General features: G+C 36.5%; 1 protein-coding gene across 1 annotated transcript; it reads left to right on the top strand.

The window, feature by feature from the left end:
* The first annotated feature begins 1 nt into the window (after position 1).
* LOC142348770 (uncharacterized) lies at positions 2 to 17,027 on the top strand. Its single transcript, XM_075400269.1, has 5 exons — positions 2 to 365; positions 5,932 to 6,331; positions 6,569 to 7,207; positions 7,935 to 8,180; positions 16,349 to 17,027. The coding sequence occupies exons 1-5, from the start codon at positions 21 to 23 to the stop codon at positions 16,642 to 16,644; spliced, it is 1,926 nt and encodes a 641-aa protein (XP_075256384.1). The 5' UTR covers positions 2 to 20; the 3' UTR covers positions 16,645 to 17,027.
* Positions 17,028 to 18,165: the final 1,138 nt, after the last annotated feature.

Below are 18,165 nucleotides of genomic sequence, written 5' to 3'. Positions count from 1 at the left end.
TTTTTTAGAGAATGTAAAAAATGTTGTCAGAAACAGCGCTCTTGAAACTACGAACGAAGACAGTGAAAGTATTCAGCAATGACACTGTGGATTCTTGTTGTGTGTCACCCACATCACCAGGAACTCCCATCGCCACAACTAGTATTAGAAATATCGATTCAAGTTTTGAAATCAGTTTGAAACCGTGCTTATTGCTCAGCCTTCCGATTAGTGTGATTGTGCAGATGATGTCTTATTTGTCTGCTTTCGAGTTGCTGAAGTTGTCGGCGACTTGCTCTACGCTCAGAACTCTCGTGCTAAGTCGTTGGGAGCTTTGGAGGAATTTATTGCGCAATCAACAGAATTTATCATTATTTAATTACAAGGTAATTTATTTTCTTTCAATTGGAACTCGTATCGTTTCTTTCAATTAAAAATAAGATTTCGGCAAACTTTACTTGAGTTGTGCTTTTTATAATTTGCCCTCAAGGCTGGTTTATCCACTGTGTTTGCTCGACCGATTCGGCTTCTAGTCGAGTGACCACTTAACTCGGAGCTTCTTTCATGATCATAATTTTTAGAAGCCAAAACTCTGCAGAGCAGTGCAATCCATGACTGCAAGTTGATGATAGCCCTTTTCCGTTTTTTGGCCTTTTCAAGTGTGTTGTAGCCTTAATGAGTTTTGAATCTGTTTTTTAGCCTTAAATAATTTGTTTTCAGTCAAATAAATCGCATCCATTTCGTCAAAAGTGAATTGATCTCAGATCTATACCAAGCTTAACTTAGGGTTGTTCCTGAAGTCTTCAATTATCACATGTTTTTAAGAGTCAAAGAGGAGTGGTGAATTTGATATTTTTAACCGGTCACGTGCACGTGAAACTTGACCTAAAAGTCAACGCCGCCCGTTAAAACAATTGTTAAGATCAATTCGCTGAACAAAAGTCATAACTGAAGGAAGAAGAGAGTTGACTGATCTTATTATGCGAGAGAGAGAGAGAGAGAGAGAGAGAGAGAGATTAAGTAAAATGCAAGAAAAGGAGTTGTGTTAAAATTATTGTTGAGCGAGCAAAACTGATTGTTCACTTCCGGTTTTTTTAACGCAGTTTTTATAATTGCCCGCTCTTTCCTTATCTAAGTTTATCTTTATCTATCTTTTTTCTTAAAAATTGTTCCGACCCCGGGGAGGAATTATATAATATACTCAATTGGGTTTTTTGTTCAGTCAATTTTGGCCGATCGATATAATCATCGTAGAGTTGTGAGTGGTATCATTAGAAAGCCCGTCCAGCGTAGAATATGGAATTGAAAAAGATTTTTTGTTTTCCCCTTTTTACAGGGAGTTATCGAAGTTTAAAGTTTTGTTAACGGGAGACAGTATTCCGTTGTTTTTATTAATAGACGCACAGCGATAGCTGGGGCTATTATTGGCCTTCTCTTGGTTTTTTTTTATTTCGTCGTTAAGATTTTTGTTACAATCATATGACGTCACAACCACCTAAAATCTGCTTTTTGTTCATTCTTTCATGCAATTTCAACTGAAGTGCGTGCTTGACGTCATTTTTCGCTCTTAGTGGAGTGAATTTCTTTGTTCATTCACGTGATTAAATTTTTTGTCACACTTGACTTACCTCACTCTCAAAAAGGACTTCCTCACTTTGAAATTGACTTTTATTTATAATTCAAAAGAGATAAGTTCAAGTGAATGTGTGTCACTTGAAATGACGGTTAATTGAGAGCACCTAATAGAGGCAGCAATAACTTATACAGATTCTTAATGGAAATATAACATCAGGCTTCAATGAAAAGGCTAATTTTTTTGGTCTGTTTTATTTGCTCTTTTTAGAGACTGCAGATCTACGAAGCTATTGCGGCTATTTTCTGGCAATCTGCCTGCTAAGTTTTACATTTTCCGTATTTTTGACCAAATTTTAGTCAATTTTGCTTAGATTTGATAAAAATGGTTGCGGTGGTGCGATTAAATATATCTTGAAAGGTAGAGGAGGGTTGCTGAATTGTTCGGTCCGATTTTTGTGGCTAGAATTTCTCAAAATTTAGAATTTTTGTCAAAAATGGAACCAAACATCTTTTCCTGTCCTTGTAAATGAAATAGTATAAATATAATGCCTTGAACACTGTGGTCTCGTAAAATTTTTTGTGGAGTTTTGGCTTCTGCCTGTATTTGTTATTTCGTAGTCTCCTGTCTTAGTCTCATTAATAACAGGCTTAATTGGCTTTCTGATGTGTTGCAATTTAATCCATCTCTTTATGTTGAATTTTTATGTCTGTTTTGACTTCTGAAAACATTTTCTAAAACACATTTGGACTTTTGAGCTTCGCATTTTTCATTTTTTAGTCGATTTATAGCTTAGTCTCTGTAAAGACAGGTTGCAACCCGTTTCCAGTGAGCTATAATTTAATGTTGATGCGGGTACTGATGTCGACCATTAGTTTCTCCGCTTTGTTACAACTGTTACTACACGATTTCATAAAATGCTTGAGATTTGTTTTTGTGCATTTTAAAGGATTTTTTCTTTTTAAATTATAACATTATTGGTAGGTCCAATTCGCTTTTAAATATTGCGCAATTGAACATTTTTGATGCTCTTAGTGACAAGTTAAAGGTTTTTACTACAACACTGCCATTTTCGCGCAAAGTTGAATTGCTTTTTTTTTAAAAGTTTCGCCCATATTTGTCCTTTTTGGAGTCGTATAACATACACTGGATAAGGACAGGTATCAATTGCTTCCTATGGAGATATAAATGAAATGTTTAGTGATTTAAGTTAACATCTAATAATAATAATCACTTTGAAATGAATTGTTTTAAAAATAGGTTCGTATATTTTAACTTCGCACCTTTTTGCTCTTTGTCGACCTGTTACCCAGTCGATTGAGAACAAGTCCCATATCTTTCCTTTTGAAGTATAGGTTTGTTTTTTTTTTGGTTTTATCTGATGCGATTTTGATTTATTAATGATTTTTTTATAGACATCGAGTTTTGGTCGTAATAACTGTTTATTTGATTTTTACCGTTTTTTTTTGCAGTCCTATTAGCAACAAGTTTCATCGGCCCTCTTACTTGGCATTAATTTTTTACATCAGTGTGTTAATGAACGATATGTGTTTTTGAAGGTGTTCTGTCTCTATCTTTTGGTAGCCAATTAAGTCAAGAATGTGGATGAGCGGTGTCGAAACATTATGTGCGTACGCACAATACCGAGCATCCTTGTTTAATTTAACCACAAATAGCTAAATATGAATTTTATGGAGAGCAAACATATGTTCTTCCACCTGCTCCTGTTTGAAGTAATTTTTAATGAATTGGTTTCACTTGTGTATTAGCATTTGATTTTTGCTGGTGGTTTAATGTATTTTGGTTATGCGTAGGCGTTCGATTTCAATTTGCAATTGTTTGTTGTTTTTAGTTTTTTGCTCAGTTTATCCTGAATTTTTGTACCTAAGGCAGATTTTTTTCTTTGTGCTGACTTGAGAATTTTGTTGTCAAATTGCAAATGAACTGTTTTTAAATAGCCGCACAGCGATAGCTGGGGCTATTATTGGCCTTCTCTTGGTTTTTTTTTATTTCGTCGTCATGATTTTTGTTACGACCATATGACGTCACAGCCACTTTTTGTTCATTCGTTCATGCAATTTCAACTGAGTTGCATGCGTGACGTCATTTTTCGCTCTTAGTGGAGGAGTTTTTTTGTTCACTCGCGTGATTAAATTTTTGGTCACACTTGACTTACCTCACTCTCAAAAATGACTTCCTCACTTTGAAATTGACTTTTATTTACTTTAGTTCAAAGATATAAGGTCAAATGGGTGTGTGTCACTCTAAATGAAGGTTATTTGAGATCAGCTAATGGAGGCAGCAATAACTTATACAGATTTTTAATCTAAATATAACAGATCAGCCTTCAATGAAAAGATAAATTTTTTGGTCTGTATTTTTTACTGTTTTTTTAGACTGCCGATCTACGAATCTATTGCGGCTTTTTTCTGGCAATCTGCCAGCTTTGTTTTTTACATATATGCATGCATGCTATAATTTTTTTTGTTAAATTGCGCTCGAACAAAGTTTGAATTAATTATATAATTATTTATTCTTTTTATGCTATTATTTTGCTGGACCGTTATTGATTTGTTATTTAAATTTTCTTCTGAATGATTTGAATTGCTGTTTAACTTGGCAGATCCAATCAATTTGCACAGCGTATTGCAAATTCTCACTAAAAGTTAAATAAAACTGCACAGAAATGGTTTCTTTTTTCACGTTAAATCTTATAGTGCTCTCTATTGACTTTTTATGATGTCTTTGATTTTGTACCCGATTGCTTTTGCCAATGAGAATTGAAGAAATTCAGCAATTTTTGCTTCTTTCTGTTTTTAAGGTTTTCTTTGTCTTCTCAATGTTTTTCGCGTTAATTTGTTTTTTTTTGAAATATTGTATTGAATTTTCGCCAGGAGACACTTTTGTTAACGTGCTGTAATTTTTTATTGTGATTTGTGTGTCATGTGACTAGTCTCTGATCAAACGGATATGGTAACAGAAGGTCTGTCGGGGTTCTTCATGATCTTCATGCACCTTGTCGAGAATAATGAGGAAAATGATAAAATATTCTGAGTATTTTCTTTTGTTCGCTTCCCGATTTTTTCGATGTATTCCGGTTTTTCGACCAAGTGGCAAGTCTCCTTTGCTGGTCAAAACTGTATCACTGTTCAAAAGAAGCGTTTTGGAATTGCATTTTGTAAAGAATTCGCAAGAAAATGATCATGGGTTTTGATTTTTTTTTACCGAGCTTTGTAAATAATTTAGTTAGTTTAGTAGATATTTGGTTGTATTCTAAGTCAAGTTTTACTTTCGAGTCGGTTCAGGAATCTGCTGGTTGTGACTTATTTTCATCAGTTGATGACTTGCTCATCAATTGAGTTTTTATGAGCCACGACGTTCTTTAACAATTTTTGGTGTCACTTGCGTCTTATGTTTTATTTTACCTTGTGACTTTCAAAAACGCACCCACTGCCTATCTGAATTACAACTTACTGAGCTTTAGTTAACTGTGGATTCATCCAGGCTAAGCGTTGAATCATTCTCTAATTTGTTTTCCGACTTTTTTTTAAAGAATTATATGATTTTTTCAAGACAGTCTTTCAAAATTCAGTTTCTAATGAACCAGTTTTAGAGCTCTGCAAACGTTACTCACTTTTTTACGGTTCCTAATCTTTTGTCTGTCTCACCAATTGTTTATATTGATCAGAATTTGTGTCGTTGTTGAGTTTCTAGCTGCTTTTTGAGCTCAGACGCCTATTTGTTCTTTACGTTTTCACTCGAGATCTTCGTGGCGTAAGACAAACGTTTTTTGCATGTAATTGTTATGAGGGAACAATGTTTGCTATCTATTTGGCTCATCAGTTGTTTTCGACCGCGTGACCTCATTCATAGGTACTCCGTAATTTTCTTCAAAATCTCGCCTTGTTTTGCGATGGAAACACGGTTTCTTTCAGTATTCAGTTTTTTTCCTTCGATTCTCTTCGGTTTCTCTGATTCTCTCATTGGTTTATTCGTATTATTGGCCGGAAATACAGAACATGGATGCTCAATCATGAGCTACTATTTGTGTGAAATTATTTGTCTGCTTTGAACAAATAATCTTGGTTCGAATTGAACGGTTTTTGAATTGAAGCGCAATTTTGGCCCGGATTGATTGTTTTTTTTTTGCACAAGGATTTTTTCTACGCATTTTTTTTTGGGGGGGGGGGGGGGGGGGGGGTTAAGTTGGAATATTGTGTGCTCTAAAAGTACACCAACTGTTTAGTTGTCCCTGCCTGCCCATTTAATTTGTTGATGAACCCTACCGTTATTCCGTTGTCGTTGGGTCTTCGTCGTTTTGTTAAAGTTAAGGTCGTGGGCTTTGCATTTCAACTAGCCTAGAATCCAATTATGTTCAGATATTTGTCAACCCTCAAATTCACTGCAATCATTGCTCAGCCGCAGCCTTTCAGACATCACCAACTTGTCCGTCACAAGCGCTCAATTTCCCTATTGAAACTCGAGAGCTGCTCACATCCATGGAACATCCAGACTGGCTCCGTGGTTATATTAAAGTGCATGGGTTGGCTAAGAATTGGATGACTGGAAGGTACCACCCGATTAACTCGAGGTGTCATACTAAGCACGTGACAGGAGTTGTGGCCAATCAGAAGAGCATATTATCCTCTGGCAAAGATGGCTTTGTTTTCATGTACAGCAGAGACTTCTTTGTTCATTACAAACTGATAAAATTAGAGAGCGAGATTCTCTGTATGCAGTTGATTGGTGAAACCATGATCTGTTTCGTCGACAAGAACGGTAAGAATTGAAATTCTATCTGATACTCTGAAAATTTGCTGGATGAATATTTTGTGGCATGCAGTTATTCTGTTCATCGTTTATATAACAATTTGCCCAGCAATTATTTGTTGGGTGAAGCTCAATTGTTGAGTGGGAAGGATTTTACTTATGTTTTAGTAAATTTGGGTTACTGGTACTGCCGTACGCCGGCAAGCAACTGACGTACACCATTTTTTGTTGTTTTATTTTCTTCAGGGTTTCTCCATTTGGTTGACATCCCACCTAAGCTTCCATCGAATCCTAGAGAACCTCCAGTGTCCAAATTCTGGACTTGTCCAATTGCGGACTCCGATACCAAAGCGCTTATAATAACAGAGATTAACCCAGTTCCAACTTCAATATCGACGCAATATTTTGGATTTGATGAAGATATATCCCTGATGTCTTTGTTGGCTGTCAGTGTCAGTCATCATAGCAGTGTCAGTGTAGTCAGAATTATGCTGAGAGTACCACGGGCAGATGGACAGGACGGAACAAATGGTTCCGCTACCGATGGATGTCGATGGCCTAACTTAGAAAGCGTGATAACCGTTGATGTTGTACAGCGTTTCCAAATAGCCTCTGACGACACGGAGCGGGTATTCGTGTTCACGTGTAATGACCTAAGTTCAAATCTGGAGCTTGACTTGGATAAACTTCTTTTTGTGTCGGCTTATGACTGTCCAATAGCCATTTACCAATTGATGACCGCCGAGTGTCTTCGGAGGGTGAGAGATGTGGCTGATGTCGTGTACTGTGGCGCTTACAACTCTTGGAACTGTGCTCTCTACACTGGAGGTGCAGACGGAAAGCTAATTGTCTGGTCTGTGACAATGCTCAATGAAATTTCTACGGGTAAGGTTTTAATTGCTCTCAAACGAAATTTGTAGCAATTATATATGTCATGTGGTCTTTTTTTGTCTTTTTTTGCCATTTTATGCGCCACTCCCAACCCCCCCCCCCCCCCCCCGCATTTCCCCAAACCATTCAACCCCACTATATAGTTTCCTTCAAAGCTGAAGCCATTAAATGAATAAGTCTTGGAATAAAATTTCTTAAGTCTTGGAATAAAACATCTTATTAATAACATTTTAACCATTTATTTTTCCATGTTCATTAGCTTTTCAGCTTTTATTAGCTATAGGTTAATGAACTTTTTAATTGCTCTTGAACGAAGTTCATGGCAATTATTGTAAACGTGTGTGTCTTTTTTTATGCAAAATTTTCGCTTGCCGGTTTTGACTTTTCGAGTGACTTTTACGCCCTTGACTTTTTGCGTTTCGCGTGAACTAAAGTTCTCTCTCAATCACAATTGCAAGCAGCTGAACTGATTGGTGGCAATTTAATACTAATAGTCAAATGAAAAGTGCGCCGAAACTGGTGCCATTTTTCACCTTAAATCTTAATAGTGGTATATGTTAACCTCTAATGTGGTTATTTGAAGCCCACTATTGAACTTCTTAGTCCCATTCCCCCCCCCCCCCCCCGACTGAAGCAGGTTGCAATTTTTAAGAGCTCCCACTAGTAGTTCGAGAGCAATTCTTCCGACGTTTAGTCGGTTATGTTTAAATTATGTTAACAGAAAATGATGCTGAAGACGGTTATCGGAACCCCTCATCGCATGTTGCGTCAGATGGAACTGCGATGGCCATGAGCTTGCTCTGCGAGCAAGTAATGAATCACCCTCCAGAGGTGTACTGCCTAGAGTACTTCAAACATCCTCACACATCAGACGAAGTGCACCTGGTCAGTGGTGGCTCAGATGGAGATATTAAAATTTGGCATTCCAAATCAGGCCATCTGATGCGTGTTCTTCGAGGACACGTGGGTAAGTAATTAACGAAAGAAGTTGATAACAATTATATTAGTCCTGCTGGCCTTTTTTAATGCAAGTTTTTGTACTACTGACTTTTTGTCTGATAATTTTTTTTGTCCTCAAAAGCGAGATGAACAAGTAACCCGGAGGGCCTTAGGTTTCTCTTAGAGCCTTACGGTTTAATATTCTTTACGAGTGAGATTCACTGAAACTGTTTTGAGGAGACATATATGCATGGTGTGAATGGCGGCTACTGACAAAGACCAACGCGCGTTAGTCGTTTCAGATTAGTTCAGTAAGAAAATTCACTTTTTGCTGGAAAATTATTTTCCCGAAGGAAGAGAAGTAAGAGTTTTCCTTAAACGAATAAATTTTCTCTCTACTTTCCAAACAAATATTTTAAATTTTAGTTGTTATTCCCTTTTTCAAGTTTTTTGAGATGAAATTTCGAGTTCTTTAATAGCCGCAGTCAGCCTCTCAACGGCTATTATTTATGCCTTCTCCTTTTTTGCGACTCGAAGAGGAGTATTGGTTTTCCTAAGGTTTTTTTACCGATTGCCGTGTGAACTCATTTTTTCTGAGGGAGGGAAGTTTTTGATCATGACTTTTCGACTTTGGAAAGTGTTTTTGAGAGAAGGGTGCATATAGATAACCCTTTTTGACCGTTTTTTCGTCCATTTGACTCAATTTCTTTGCTTTTATTTGGTTTTTTTGTCTAAATAGTTTATGGCCAATGCTGCATTGAAAATGTAGCTTAATGAATTTAAAAGCACAAAGTTTTTGAGAGCATAATAATGCGTTTTTAGTGCAAAATAGGCACATATTTTCTATTTTTTATTTAATCTTTGTATTTTTAATAGCCGCCCTCATCTTCTCAGCCGGCTATTATTGCGCTCGTATTTTTTTTTTACTTCGTCAAACTTTTTTTCGCTTTACCATTTTGCCGCTTTTTCGACATTTTGCGTGAAATCTTTTTGACTTCTCTAGGCTAGTTTCTCTCTTCTCTTATTCTGCTAAAAGTGAATTTGAATATCAGTTGCTAAGCAAAGCAATTCAAAATGAACAGAGTCGGTATAAAAAATTGAAGTCAGAAATAGAAACGGGATAAACCCATAAAGCCCAATTTTAGATGCCCGCTATTTGAACGTCGTTCCTATAAGTCTTAGTTACCACCTCTAATGCTTATTGGTGTTGATAGTAGCCCCTGTAGCCTCTCTCTAAGAAACAGAAGTATGTTCAACAACGAAATGCCATCAAAATAAATCGGACTTAAAAAATATTTTTGTACAAAAATCTTTTTTTTTTCAATATATTCTATTCGTTCAATCCCAATCATGCTTATCGGAATCAACGGCGGCTATTTTTCGGCAATCTGCCGGGTTTGTTTTTCATTGGGTTATTTAATATAACTGCGAAGCTGTTAGCTGAGCGGAGCTATATTGCAGTGCTCTTGTTTTTTTTGTCTCATCGTCGTCTGAGGCTCTTCTTTTTCGTTCTACATTTTTTCACACAGCAAAGCTGAAAAAGTCAAATTTTTCGCATTACTTCATCTCACTAACGGCATTAGCGCGCGTGGCGTCATTTCTCTCTCTCTCTCTCTCTAGCAAAACTTGTTTGCATGATTAGATTTTGATATTTGAACATTCTGTCTCTTCGCGTTTTCAGTCACTTTTTCACGCTTGATTTCTCGCTTTTCGCGTGACCTAAATTGTTCGCATTCAGAATTCATGTCTGTCGCTGAAACAAAGTTGTAATATAAGAGAGCATAAGGGACGTGTAGCCTAGTGGTTAGTGCAGCCGTTTCTTACGCCGGGGGTTGGGTGTTCGAACTTCTTTGTCAAGTGTTTTTTTTCTTTGCACCCAAATTGTTCTCAAATGTACCCCCCATTTGAATAAGTTGGCCGCGATAACTTTTTTCTCAATTATTTCTATTTGTGTTTTAGTGCACGCAAGTCTATTCTTTCGCAGCTTCTCCGGCAATCTTCTGCCTATGTTTTTTGGATCTCGGAAACAACATTTTTCAGGAGAATAAGTTTATTTGGCATCGTCCGCTAGACATTTTATACATTGGTTAGTTATCTATAGCTTACCTCATTGTTGTTTTATGGAACTTTTGATATCCTTATCCGATGTTTGCAATTTTTGTCCAAATGTTTTTTTTTAGTTTTTTTAGTTTTCGTCAGTTTAAACTTTTGTTATGTCGTGACCTTTGTATGAATACTGCTCAAAATAATTTATTCTCGTTGCGGTGATAGACTTATTGCAACTATTTGTCTTTTAATTCAGGTAAAAGCTGTTATTTACATATTAGTAGAATATTATTGGATAATATACTTCTTGGTGATGTCGATATTCCTTCGCTTGATAATATACGGATCTTCGAATTGAGGTAGCCAAAACGTTGAAATGGAGCCTTCATTTTCAAACAAAAATAGTTAAAGCTCGTCGATCGTTCAATTACCTGAAGCACAGTGTTCCGTTCAACCTCCCATCTGGAGTTAAATTCAATTTGTTCAAGGCATGTGTTTAGTTGGTTCTTCTATTTGGATACCCTGCTTGGTTTCCTGAAATTTCTTATATACGGAGATTAGAAAAGCTCAATATCCTTGGCTTGCGTTGGTGCTTTGGCTACAATGACTACTCCTCCCTGCTATTATCCAACTCTCTGCCAATTTGCTATCAACTTATTGAGCGTGACATACGTGTCTTTACGGCAATCTTAAACAATGAGAATTGCATGTCATTTGACAAATTTTTCAACTCGGACTCAAAGGTCTTAAACCTACGAACGTCTTAAACCTACGAACTTTTAATCTTGAACGTTTGGCAGTCACACGAGCTAAGAAAAGATGTACAGAAAAATTGTTTCTGTTCAGAGTTGAACGTATCATAAATGAGGGCGCGGATTTACTTAATGTCAGCATCAGTTTTTTCAAGGATATTCGCAAATCCAAAACCGCAACTCAAAGGCTTCTAATGAAATGAGAAATGATTCTATATAGCATAATTTTCTGTGTAATTAATGATTTTTTGAGAAAAGTTTCTATGTAGCATGATTTTCTGTGTAATTAATGATTTTTTTCTAGCCGTTACATAATTATATCATTTTTAATAGCCGCACAGCGATAGCTGGAGCTATGATTGGCCTTCTCTTGTTTTTTTTTATTTAGTCGTCATGATTTTTGTTACGACCATATGACGTCACAGCCACTTTTTGTTCTTTCGTTCATGCAATTTTAACTGAATTGCATGTGTGACGTCATTTTCCGCTCTTAGTGGAGCGAGATTTTTTGTTCATGCGCGTGATTAAATTTTTGGTCACACTTGACTTACCTCACTCTCAAAAATGTCTTCCTCACTTTGAAATTGACTTTTATTTACATTAATTCAAAGAGATAAGGTCAAATGGGCGTCTGTCACTCTAAATGAAGGTTATTTGAGATCAGCTAATAGAGGCAGCAATAACTTATACAGATTTTTTATCAAAATATAACAGATTAGCTTTCAATGAAAAGACGAATTTTTTTGGTTTGTCTTTTTTTCTGTTTTTTTACACTGCCGATCTGCGAATCTATTGCGGCTGTTTTCTGGCAATCTGCCAGCTATGTTTTATCTTTGTGCTACCATTTTTATCATCATCCTTGTTTATACCCTCAGAAGGTAATTGAAGTCTTATACTACTAAAAAGTTTTTTTTGCACCGGCACGGATTTTTGTTTTGTGTTATGAATTATTTTGTGTTATTCTCTTCGTTTTGTTTTTAAAGAATATTTATCTTTTGCAATAATTTGATTTCACTTTGTCTGCTATCTCCAACAAGAATGAAATATATCTCTTTTTCTTGTGCTCTAGTTTCTAAGCGCTGTGACGCCAAACGATACTGTTTAGTTTTTTTCTTGAGTCCTCTGAATTTTAGTTTTCTTTTTTTTTGAGGAAAATTATTTCCAAGATTGATACCTGCCTTATGCTTGCCTGCTGATACCTGCCTGACTGTTTTTTTGGGTCGCAGGTTTAATTGTTAATCTTTTTTTCAAAACTTTCAATCTTTATCAATTCTAAGGATTTTGGCCAATTTTCAACGCTACCAGATGTTTTGAATCGCTCTCAAACGAAGTTTGTTGCAATTATATTAATCTTGTTGCTCTTTTAAATACGATTTTTCGCTTCACTGGTTTTTCTTCTGAACCATTTGACATTTTGTTCTCAAAAACGGGATAAACTTGTAGCGCCCAGCGTGCTTTAAGTTCTCTCTTTAACTGCTGACGAAGCGAACCGCCCGTCGGTCATTGAGAGCAATTGGCCCGACGTTAGTTGGATGTGTTTAGTAATATTAAAGTTCAGTATCAAGATATCTCATTGAGTGTCTTTTGTCAACGTTGTCTCTGGGTTCAACTTTTGGAGTCTTTATTTGATCTTTAATAATTTGCTCGTTTTTTATGTAAGCTAATTTCAATGTCGTCAATGCTCGAATCTTTCTCGTTATGAGGTATAAATTCTTCCACCAAATGTTTTCAGGGCTGTTGAAGTAAAGAATAATTGTTTGAAAAAAAGATGATGGTTGCGGCTGTAGTTACGGTTTTGCTGGTGGGGTTGACGTTTTCGCCTTACATTTCGATCACGTTTTTCTTTTTATGAGTCACGATTTTCACGCTTGACTTCTGACTTACTTCACTCATCGTTTCAACTGAATGGGTTTTAATTTCTTTCGCTTTTTGAATTACGTAATGTAGTGAATACGGTTAAAAGAGCAAAATAAAAGAAACGGAATAAATTTATACAGCCGGGTCTTTAAGTAATAATGCATTAGGTTTTCAAAGTCCTTTAAAACGATTGCTAGCTGGCATTAGTATTATGCGTAATAGCTTTCAGCTTAAGACCTGATTTACGTGTTTCTTTATCGAACCGAATATGCGGAGTTTACTCAACAAATAAGAACACTTCGACACTTGGTAATTTGTTGTCAATTCCTATCTCTTAATTCTTTTCTATTTCAATCCCATTGTGCGTCAGGGGGGTCAGACATTTTTCCGGCTATGTTAATAGCCGTTGCCCACCGTAGGCCGCTCAACGGCTATTATTTAGGCGCTATTTTTAATTCGTTTTACCTGTTAATCACGTTTTTCGTTTTTTCAAGTCACGATTTTCACGCTTTACTCATTACGTTACCAATCCTACAAATTGAGGTGAGTCGGCGTTTGCGGAAAAGAGTGACGGCATTTTGTCACCTAATCTCGCGTGGGAGAAAAATTTTCAAATTGTGGAAACAGTGACAAGACATCTGCAGCCAATCGGTACCTTTTCCGTCACTGGTCTCGTAAAAATCGGGTTTTTCTGTCATATATGTCCGCAATTTGTGAGCAGGGGTGTCGTCATCACTGCACTTTTACCTATTATAACTATTATAACTATTTAAACTTTTAACTATTATAACTATTTAAGTTTTGACTATTTTAACTATAATTACTATAATTACCCATCACTTCATTTTGAGAAGAAGTACCAATTACATACCATTTTTTCTCCTTTAATCGGTTTTGAGCCCTTAACTTATGTTCAAAACATTGACGAATTAAAATAAAATTGCCCTTCACTGCATTTTGATAAGAAGAACCAATTATATCCCCTTTGTCTCCTTTAATCAGTTTTAGAATCCTTTCGCGGAAAGTAGTTACCTTAGGACGGATGTTGATTACACAATTTTCCAAACAAAAATGACCACAATCTGTCCGCCTTTCTCGAGTGTCATCAAAATCTGCAATCGCGGACATTAGTGGCAAATATTCCCACATTTGAGAAGATTTTGCGATGTATCACTTCACTGTCACTGTTGTCCGCGAAAGCATTAAACGCCTAGTCTTGAAACATGAGGGAGTGGACAATGCTGACATTAGCGAGGAAATTTGCTTGCTAAAATTGTAGGATTGGCAACGTAATGCTTCTGACTTACTCAATCACTGTTTCAACTGATTGGATTTCAAATTCTTTAACGCATTGAATTATGCCAGATAATCAACACGGTCAAAGTCAAAAGAGAAAAATCAAAAGAAACGGGTTAAACGGATTAAGCGCGGTCATTAAGTCATAGTGGCTTAGGTTAGCAAAGTTCATTAAAGCGATTGCTAGCTGACATTTAACTTAATAGCCTTCAGTTTGTAAGCTAAATTAATCATAGTTTAAGATTCTAACTGATACTGCACACCGAATTAGAGCACTTTTTGAAACTTTGGAAAAATGCTGTCGAATTGTATCTTTTTTTCCTTTTTCTGTTTCAATCGCGATGCTCGTCAGTGGCGGCGATTTTCCGGCTATCTGCCTGCTATTTTTAGATTATTAGCGAGTTTCATTTTCCTGAAGAGACTATGGTCAATTTTACGGGGAAGTTTTTGCGTTCCATCTTATTTTGACAACCTTCTTTTCATTGGTATCATTTTTAGTTTTTTTTTGGGAAAGAATAATTTACGTCTAACTTTAGCAGTTCGTAGAGTTTGATGTTTTCTGTTATTTTTTCCCTTGATTTTCAGGTTTTTCGCCTTGAGATGAATTTTTCTGAAATTGTTTTTGAGATTTGTGTTCAAAGGAGGCATTTGAAATTTTGCTTTTTCTTATTTTCAATCTTAATGTGCCGTCTGTTTTGTGAGTAATCTTTGAACAGAAGTGGTATCCATAGGTCGCGCATAAATAGTTGTGGCGACGCGTCGCTACTTGTAGCAGACTGTGCTCGAAATGTTAAAGCAGCTTTTTCATTCTGGTTTTCCGTTTATTCTGTCGGTATCGTTTCGTTAGTTTGCATCAGGGTTGGGTTTTTTCCTTGAACACTTATTTTTCCACGGTCTGTTGAAAATAATTTTCGCAACTTAGGAGAATCTTTTAACAGGTTTTACTTTCTCCTCTTTTTGTTTAACAGCTGCCCTCATCTTTTCAGTCGACTATTATTCTTCTAAATATTTCGTCAAAGAAGAGTGTGCTCCGCTTTGCTCAATTTAGCTGCTTTTTCGAAAGTTTGATTGACATCTTTTTGATTTCTCTAGACTGGTCTTTTTCTCTCGGCGTCCCTTCACTCATTCTGCTCAAAATGCAGCAGCAAAGCAATCGAAAACGAACGGATATCGAAAAACGAAATCAAAATAGAAACAGTATAAACCCATATGAAGCCCAGTTGTAAATGCACGGTAACTTTGTTCTGTTTAGTATCCTATCATTAAGAAACAAAAGTATGCCTGGCTGTGCAAGCCAGTAAGAATAGAGCGCGTGAATGTTTTCCGTTTGTGCCCCCAGCTTTGTGGCACATATGGAAAAGATCCAGCGCTTTTTGCATTTTTTTGGTTGAAGAACAATCGATTTTCTGTTGTTGGTTCAAGCATAATAAGGATAATGGGAATCAGTGGGAGCTATGGCGATATATGCTTTATTGCTCTCAAACCAGTTTGATAGCAATTATATTAGTCCATCGATCTTTATATGCATTTTTTGCTTGAGCGATTTTTTTGTCTTACTCTTTTGACTGCTCCCTCAAAACGGGAGAAACAGGTAAATAACTCAGGGCATCATGTGGCTGAGCAGCTCTCTTAGAGTTTTACGCCGTACTATTCTCTGTGTATAGGATGTTCCCGCTAAGGTTTTTAATTTCTTAATTTTCGCGCCTTTGGCCGAAGATTGAAAGTACTCATTTTTTTGCGCGCGACTTACCTCATTCAAGCCAGAGATAGCTTCTACCCTGACTAACTATTATTCATTTTGGAACAGATAAACCTATTTGATCCTGGTAATATACATATAATTAATTGGTTTTTTGTGAATGATAATGTCAATCCTGGTTTTTCCGTTTTGTTTGACTTTTCTAGCAACTTTTACCAGCTTGACTTTTTGTGTTAAGTGTAATCTTAATTTCTCTCATTCAGATTTTTAAGCAACAGGTATCACTAAATATTTATTTAGTTGCTCTCGAATGAAGTGGTGAGTGTTTTTATGCCATTTTTTCTTTTGTCTGTTTTTATTTTGTGTGATTTTTAACTTCTCAATTTTTTTTAGAAATCTAAATTATTCTCTAATTTACAATTTGGAGCAGCTCTCAATTGGCGGCAGTTTATTTCTGATAATCAAATGAAAAATTTGCCAAAGCTGAACGCCCTCCCTCTTCCTATATGCCACGTAGTCCCAAACCACCACGACAATTTGTTTAAGGCATTGTTAGGAAGCTGGTCATACAAAGAGGTCAACAACTGATTAGCACTGGTGACCAGAAACGCATAATCATTTGGAATTTATCAGTCGCCAGAACGCTCAAGACCATCCTCAGTTACAAAGAACAACTATTGGAGAAGTCATTGATAACTGATGCGGGCAATGATGACGAGAAAGAGGCCATCGTTTTGCATAGAAATCCAATATGCATCGATAGCTTGTTCGTGGATGACTTCTCGATATTTATTGGGTCGCCTGACTACCCGGGATCCGTTGGGGCCATACTATTCTGGTGACACCTGCTAATTAACCAAACAAGCTTTCGATTGACATTACTGGATGAGTTGAACCAATTTATATTTGGCCTCCATATCGAAGACAGCATATTTGATGCGCTTGCTCAACTATTTCATTCGGCCCTCGTATAGTAGTCGCCATTGCAAATAATTAGTTTTCCTGGTGCAATCGATAGTCATTTTTAGCTCAGTCACTTCCGTATAAATCCGTTTACTTGGTGCTATAAACGTTCATCCGTCTTAATTCATTGCCAGTTTATGTATGATCATATTTTTGTAACATACTACACAAAATCCTGTACAAATTGTAATTATGTTCATACGTTATTACTGAACGTACGTTATTAGACAGACTACTTCTCAATATTTGACTAATTGCTTTACCAATTGCTGAGTTTTAAATTGAATTATCAGTGGGGTTTAAAGGAGGGCATTATTTCATTTGTCAAATCACTCATATCTTTTTTTCGTTTGGCTTTAATACTAGCCAAGAAATTCAGGTTTGATGACAATTTAAGTGATAGGACTGGCAGGCATAACTGATAGGTCAGGCGTTTGGATGACGTGCCATTTATTAATAGTTCGATCCTCTGCCTCTCTGAAGATGCCCTATAAGTTAAGCTCTAACTTTGCTAAGTTGTGCATTAGTTCCAAGTCGACATGAAAAGGAACAGTTAATAATTGGCTTCTGCTAATGCACTGCTGAATGAAACGCGTAATATTGTTCGGCTTCCATTACGCAGAAAAAGACATAGGTCATCCCAAACAACTTCAGGTTCATGTTCTGATCGATTTTAATAGCTGCGATTGCGATAGCTGAGCAGAGTTAATATTGGCCTCCGCTTGATTTTTTATTTCATCGTCAAGATTTTTGTCGCGACCATATTTCGCACTCACTTAAAATCTGATTAAAAACTTGTACACCATCTAATACCTACAGTCAACTAATCTTTTCCTCAGTTCATGTTAGGGAAAATTGGTTAAAATTAAATTCATCTCGATATTGTCAGATGAAGGAAAATTAAGACTAATAGTCGCGATGAAGTTTAAACCGGCTGTACTTGTCCGACACGATAGTTAGATTGGTAACCAGGCAACTGTTGTTACGGGTTCTTCACCTGGTAATAACCATGGTAGCAGAAGAAGGCGTTGTCATTTAAAAAAGACATTTAGAAAGATTGTCGTAACCCTCGCCAAAATAGCCACTTTTTGATTAGCATTGAGCTTAGGCTAATAATAAATGCCACACGGCAAGAAAAAAAACATTCTCAAAGCTGTGGCAAAAACCTGCAATGAATTCTTTTTGAAGTTGAGGTCAATTCATCGGACCAAACATCTCTACCATCGGTTTTCAGAATTTTTTAACCCAAAGCAGTATTGAGCCTTTGTGACATCGGAGTATATTGTCAAAATTACAGTGTGCAATAAGATATTTCCGGTTGACACAGGTGCTAAGAGGAAATTGGTATTATCAACAATTAGGACTGAGCTTGGTGAACCTCAGATGTGAAGATGAAATGT

This window comes from Convolutriloba macropyga, chromosome 1 (assembly GCF_964194025.1).
Source record: "Convolutriloba macropyga chromosome 1, txConMacr16.3, whole genome shotgun sequence".
NCBI lineage: Eukaryota > Metazoa > Xenacoelomorpha > Acoela > Convolutidae > Convolutriloba > Convolutriloba macropyga.
Note: the sequence above shows the minus strand (reverse complement) of the source record. Positions and strands in the feature narration are given on the sequence as shown.